This window comes from Acromyrmex echinatior, chromosome 6 (genome assembly GCF_024713525.1).
Source record: "Acromyrmex echinatior isolate Ae372 chromosome 6, ASM2471352v2, whole genome shotgun sequence".
In the NCBI taxonomy this organism is placed as follows: domain Eukaryota; kingdom Metazoa; phylum Arthropoda; class Insecta; order Hymenoptera; family Formicidae; genus Acromyrmex; species Acromyrmex echinatior.
The window spans coordinates 6,942,670-6,949,084 of record NC_141857.1 but is presented as its reverse complement, the minus strand read 5'-3'; the positions used below and the strand labels follow the sequence as shown (position 1 = coordinate 6,949,084).

General features: G+C 39.6%; 1 protein-coding gene across 13 annotated transcripts in view; it reads right to left on the bottom strand.

Moving 5' to 3' along the window:
• Hipk (Homeodomain interacting protein kinase) overlaps positions 1-6,415 on the bottom strand; it is a 47,017-nt gene that overhangs the window by 16,296 nt on the left and 24,306 nt on the right. For 5 of the 13 annotated variants that reach the window (XM_011069357.2, XM_011069363.2, XM_087406927.1 and 2 more), the window contains 14 exons: positions 6,273-6,365; positions 5,926-6,144; positions 5,467-5,839; positions 5,180-5,397; positions 4,758-5,081; positions 4,486-4,665; positions 4,259-4,405; positions 4,022-4,180; positions 3,392-3,813; positions 2,807-2,896; positions 1,992-2,267; positions 1,648-1,810; positions 1,200-1,423; positions 477-764 (listed from right to left, as the gene is read on the bottom strand). In XM_011069357.2, the coding sequence (XP_011067659.1) occupies positions 477-764; positions 1,200-1,423; positions 1,648-1,810; positions 1,992-2,267; positions 2,807-2,896; positions 3,392-3,813; positions 4,022-4,180; positions 4,259-4,405; positions 4,486-4,665; positions 4,758-5,081; positions 5,180-5,397; positions 5,467-5,839; positions 5,926-6,144; positions 6,273-6,365 (3,176 nt within the window). Of the gene's footprint in view, positions 1-410; positions 765-1,199; positions 1,424-1,647; positions 1,811-1,991; positions 2,268-2,806; positions 2,897-3,391; positions 3,814-4,021; positions 4,181-4,258; positions 4,406-4,485; positions 4,666-4,757; positions 5,082-5,179; positions 5,398-5,466; positions 5,840-5,925; positions 6,145-6,272; positions 6,366-6,415 lie in introns of all 13 variants that reach the window. The other 8 variants (XM_087406932.1, XM_087406933.1, XM_087406930.1 and 5 more) reach the window with 7 other exon arrangements.

The following is a 6,415-nucleotide window of genomic DNA, read 5'->3' as shown; positions in this document are numbered from 1 at the left end:
TCTACATTCTAAGTTTTCATCGGCAGGATCTCAATGTTTGTCGTCAAATAAAAAATTTTCGACAAGATTCAAATAAATATTCTTTGCACTTATATGCAAATTCTATTTCCTTAATTTATAGCACTTTACAATAAAGGAAAATATTCTTTATTGTAAGCTTAAATAAACTAAAAAAATTTAGTGTATCTAACGTAACTTTCTGCTACACGAACAATCATAATTAAGGCTTAATTTTAAAAATCGAGATATACGAGAAGTATGGAATTGCATATCGAGAAGTATGGAAAATAATCATCGATTTCCTGCGAATCTGCGCTTCGACTTATTGCATGCCATAAAATGTAACGTTTATGAAAGAAAAAACTTGTAATAGCAAGTCTACTTTTGGGTCACAAATGACATAAATTTACCGCTAGAACAAAGATGTAAAGATGGGTAAACGCATGCGTGCATCAACTAGTTCTCTAGTTACCCACCCGGGTGTGAATCCCTGATACGTGGGTACTTGTTGCTGCTGGATAGCTGTAGCAGCCTGTGATGGTGCCGCGGTAACGTACACAGGAGGCGGCACCGCATGGGCTCTCGAACGCACGTGAGCGTATTCCTGGTAGAGAGGCTGTCCCAAATGCTGGGCACTTCCTATCACAGGCCCTCCGGCGGGACTCCTACCACCGCCACTGCCGCCAGGACTCAGATGAGCCGGATGCCCGTGATGACTGTGGGTATGACCCGGATGGGCTGCCGTACCTACTACCTGGCTCTGCCTACAAAATGCAAAACAAAATCCATCCTTTCGTTATGCGGTCCACATGCACCGTTTACTCACGGCAGTACGTCTCTTTAAGGGTGAAATAGAAGATTTAACGGATGCGTTCTCAACTCTTAATATTCGCAAGCTTCTCTTCCGGTCTTCTCGAGGTACGATCAAAAGAGGAAATAAACTAATTTATAAGAAAACTTTGTTCTAGTGTTTCTGATAAAGATTCACATGCCGTTTACTTGCCTACAATCGTGTTAACTGCTTGTCACGTTGGCTCGTTTGTTTCTTTTTTAAAAAAATTCACATGCACGTAACACGGCGATTATTTGATGAGAACATGCTCCGTCGCTATGTATCGTGTCGTTTAAAAATCGTTCTAGAGCTTATTTCATTATGATACATGCCTCGATTAAAAACATGATGGAAAGATGATCCTCACCTATATTGGTGCACAGGATTGGCCACCACCCACTTCTGATGATCTCTCGAGTGAGCAGCCGGTGGTTGAACGTATTCATGCTTGTACTCGGCTCGCTTCCCAGGCCAGGACACTCGTTTGTCCGTGCCGGTCGTGTACACGATATGCTGCTCTTGGAGGTGAGGATGCGCACTACTCGTGGTCACATACTGTAAGAAGGGGTCATGCATGTCATAGACGTCATCCTAAAAACATTTACCAAACGAAATTACTGAAAAAATATTTAAAAAAAAGAAAAATTAGACGCGGCCTTGTTCCTCTTCTTCCTTCTCTCTAATTGTTCTCTTTGTCCGGACATTCTATAGAATACTAAGTAAACAAAATAGTTGAGGAATTCCAAGAGAATTGCAAAAAATAAAAATGTATGAAGAAATTAGACGTGATACTGAAAATAGAAATCTTAGTTAACCTGATAGGTCGGTGGCTCTTTGCAAGCTGGCGCGTGACACGGATGTGGAGCAAGATACTCAACACCAGGTTCCGGTTTCGTCGCGACGTTCACCATATTACATTCAGACTGCACCTTCGCCAATAGCCGCTTCTTTTGTGACTGAGAAGAATAGCCTGAACTACTGCAACAAACATTGATGGCAAAAGTTAATTAAGTTTAGCAATTATGCACATTTTAGGAATTATTTAAGAATAATAAAAACTAACAAAATTTAATTTTAAAAATGATTGAAGAATTATTTTATTGATAAATTCCTGTCGCAGATGTCGATATTATCAATGATTGAAGCTTCATCAGCTCACCTGCTGACGTGATGTTGTTGCTGTGGCTCGTGCTTAATTAACTGCGTGGTCTGCTGATGCTGCGAGTGTTGCGGCAGATATAAATGGGCATGCGTGCGACTTGGGCTGGCTTCGCCGTCGCTATCACCAACAGTGACACAGCTAATGATATTCTTGCGATGCGTTCGATGTGATGACGAGCTGCTATGCGTTGTAACGTGCCCGCCTGCATGTTGCTGACTGTTCGCGTGTGTTGACTGTTGCATCGGCTGTACTACGCGGGGCGTCGATTGAGTGCTGCAAAATCAAGAAGAAGAGACTTCTTTATTTAGAGTCATCGAGGCAGTCATCGTCGCGTGCTTTAACCATTGGCAAATTAACGCCGCATCCATGAAATATCGCATGCTAAAGATGATTTGCAACGATATTATTTATTAAGTGTCGTAGCTTTGTGTTAGTCGACAGTTGTTTCACACCAAGCTCCGCAACCGGATCCCTAAATAGCCCGTATTTATCCCGTTATAAATCCAAATAATTTGTATTATTTGAAACATATAGTAATGGATTAAAATATTTATAGTTTATACTAAGGATATAATATAATTATGATTTATGAACATCTCTACAAGCTATAAAGACTAAGTTATTTTTCCAACGTTTCCGAAGCATAGCGTTCATTAGGTATTAAATTGATTTTGAATGATTTACTAGCAGAGTATCGAAATGAAAAGTAGCAAATTAATCTTATCTCTTGTGACGCTTACAATTTGTTAACTGCATATTCTTAATAAGATTTAATTAAGTATCATTAACACCGTCATATTACATTAATATACCTTCGTATGATTTCTTCACGGACAGGACGTCCGTCGCCCGACAGGCGAGTTGCCAAACTTTGACAGGCGCTGCACTGACGGTCTCCACAGCTGTCAATAATATCCATGCGTGATTGTACTACCAACTAATAACTAATAGATAACGCGTGCTTAAATAAATTCTTTTACAAAAAATAATGCTAAAAGATCTGTCAAAAAATCTATTAATATTTTAAACATATATATATTTTTAATATTCTCTTGACTTGCCTATTGGGAAAATTAATTTGTAAATTTAAATATAATTTCGGTAAATGTAAATTTCGATACTATAGACACATGAAAAAAATACACTGATTACATATTTTACATATATACGAATAAACATGATCATTATATGTATCTATAATATCTAAATCTGAATTCTACGAAATTATACCAGTTTCAATCTCTACTAAAATTAAAGTCTAAAGTCTAAAAAATAAAAAATAAAAAAATAAATGAAATAAAAAATATATTCTTAAACTACAAAATTTTTTATCACATTTGAGATATACTAATTTATAATATATATACTGGGAATGTAGCACTTGGTATAACACTCACCATTTTCCAGGTGCCTCATCTTCACTATCACTTATCGTGATAACGGAAACTGCTGGCGAAGGCGTGTCATCAATCGTGATAGTCTGTTGCCGTACGGATGCGACTGGCTGATGCTCCACGTTATGACTACTACTGTGTTTGCTACTGTGATGATGAGACTGAACTGGCTGTTCTTGCCAATGACTGCTCGGTGAGTGTCGTCGCATACTACTCGGCGGTGTGCTCTCCTTTACCCGTTTCTTCACAGGACTCAGTTGTTGCGTCTCTTTTTTATGTTCATGTCTATGCTGAGTCTGCTGAGGTACCGTCACATGATGCTGATGATGTTTGGTGACGGTGCGCTTGCCCCAGCTCTGTGACGGATGTTCGACAAGTGCACTAGCATTGTAAACTTCCGTGACAGGAAATACCGGCCGCTGATCCTTCCCCAAAACAAGGGAGATTAGTTAAAAACTGAGAATTTTCTAATTTTATAACGTGTAAAACATTATAAAGAATGCTTTATAGAAGATGAAGTGACAACTAACATGATGTAAAATATCACAAAAGAAGAAAGAAAAGCGATGTGCATATATTAATAAGCTTCAATTTTTCATTGAATATTACGAACAATTTATTAACAAGTACTACCTGTAGAATAGCAGAGCTATCGACGATTAGGGGTCTTCCCCAATCTCCAGTATCGCTGAGGAGTGGTTGTTGAATGTGCTGCGGTGGCAATTGCTGCCACGATGGTACGATTGCAGCCATCTGACGACTTCCACCAGGCCAAGATGTCTGCACAGCATTCTATGATGATCATAAATGTATATAAAAACATAACAGACCATTATATGGTCATTTAGAGGTGAATATTATTTTACTTACGGTAAGCAACATTTGCCGACCAGTCTCGACCATAGACACGGGAACTGCAGCGTATTGTTGTTGAGCAGCTACAGCCGCCGCGGCCACGGCTTGCTGCGATATAATGGACGATTGTATCTGCAGAGGTGCTTGTTGCGCTTGTGGTGGCTATAAAATAAATTGTTATTAATGACTAATCGTTCCAATAATGAACTTATTGCTCATATAACTATGATTATTATTCTTACTTGAGCAACAACTACGTGCTTCGCAGGACTTGGCATAGTTTGGTAGCCATGTGGTGGACACAATATACCGGGTACCAATTGATGTGGAAAATCGTGAACTCCACTTCGTCCGCTGTTGGATCCGCTAGACGAGCCACTATATTGTGTCGCTCGTCTACTGCTGTTACTATATATTTGGTACTGAAATTAGAAAATATAAATTATGTAGAGTTTTTACAAAATGTTACATAACTTAAAATACAAAAAGTAATATAAGAGTTATATAAACATACCAGATTGTCATATCCTGTTTGTGCGGTGCGGTGCTCTCTGACTAATCGCTGCACTTGATTAGACAGTTGGTTGTTGAAAGTGAGAGTCACCGCACTGCCGTTAGTAGTCGGTACAAAATTGGCTACTAAAGACGTTGGTGGAGGTGGCTGAGGCGCCGGCGGAGCCTGATGATGCGCAGGACTCGCAGTAAAATCTCCCGCGCGCCTACAAACCTCCATCATCTGGACGGAAGCTTTGACGTTGTTACAATGCGCGTAATCGACTAGATGTGCCAGAGTAACAAACGCATGATTCAGTGCCTCGCCGGGTGTTATACGGCGCTCCTTTAATACAAATAACACATTCGCATGAGAAAAATTCCGTATGTATACAAAAAAAAATCTCATTCTTTAATAAATTAAGAGCATCAATTAGATATTACTACCTGGTCCATTGTAAGCATCCTCTTCAAGAGATCAATGAACTCTCGCCTGTCCGCTTTCTCTGGCAAGAGTTGACCGCCGTCTAAGTCAGTCGGTACATTAACCTGACCGATATCGTCAAGGCAATTAAAAATATATTTTCTCGCTTCCTTGGATTTGATACCAGTCTCTGCCTCGTGTTCTTCCGGTGTCTTTAATCGCCAAAATGGATATGTACCTAAAAGTATGTGTGGAATTTATAAGAAAAGCTCTTGTTATCCAATACTGTTATTTTCAAGTTACGTACTGTCCATGTCTCGGTAAAAGAATTTTGTTGTTTTGCTGGCGTTGTTTAGCATATGCTCCGTCGGTAGGCCCTGCGTTTGACTTATATATCGAATTTGATCGTACTCGGAACTGCCCGGATATAAAGGCCATCCAAGAAACAATTCTGCAACCACACAGCCGAGTGACCACATATCTATCGCTTCACAATACGGAAGTCCCAGTATGATCTCAGGTGCACGGTAGTAACGTGATTGCAGATAAGTGTTGCAGACGGCTTTAGATACATGCGAGGCCGATCCGAAATCGATGACTTTCACTCGATAGGGCTGACGCATTGGATCCACCAGCATAATGTTCTCCGGTTTCAAATCGGCATGTATCAATCCTAATTGCTGCAAAGGTAAAGGCATTTGCACGTTAATTCTCAATGTCGATCCAAGTACCAAATGGCGTACGCATAATTATAATGATACTGTACCTTCAATTTCAATAGCGCGGTCAACACTTGTTGGAGAATGGGCCTAATATATTTGAGAGGTAGGGGTGAAAATTTATTCTGCTTCAAGAAATCGTAGAGGTTTTGCTCTAACATTTCAAATACCAAGCAGGTATGTGATTTGTGCTGAAAGCACTCGTATGCGCGCACGAAATTGAACTCATCCGCATTTTCCTGACTAAGTCGAGACAGGATGGAGACCTGCAAAAACGTTTTTTAAACATGATAAGTTACTCAATGTAATATAGGATATAATTCAGTTGACGTTTACAAATATACGTCTACACACTTTGCGTCGTTGTTTTTACCAATATATACGCGGTGCGTACCTCAATCTGACCTTGGCGCGCATACGATGGATGGTTCTTAAGAATTTTGATGGCTACTATGTCGCTTGTCCCTTTTTTCCAACATTTTACAACCTACAAAAATCAATTATATCAATTTATATATAATCCATTCTCACAAGAGA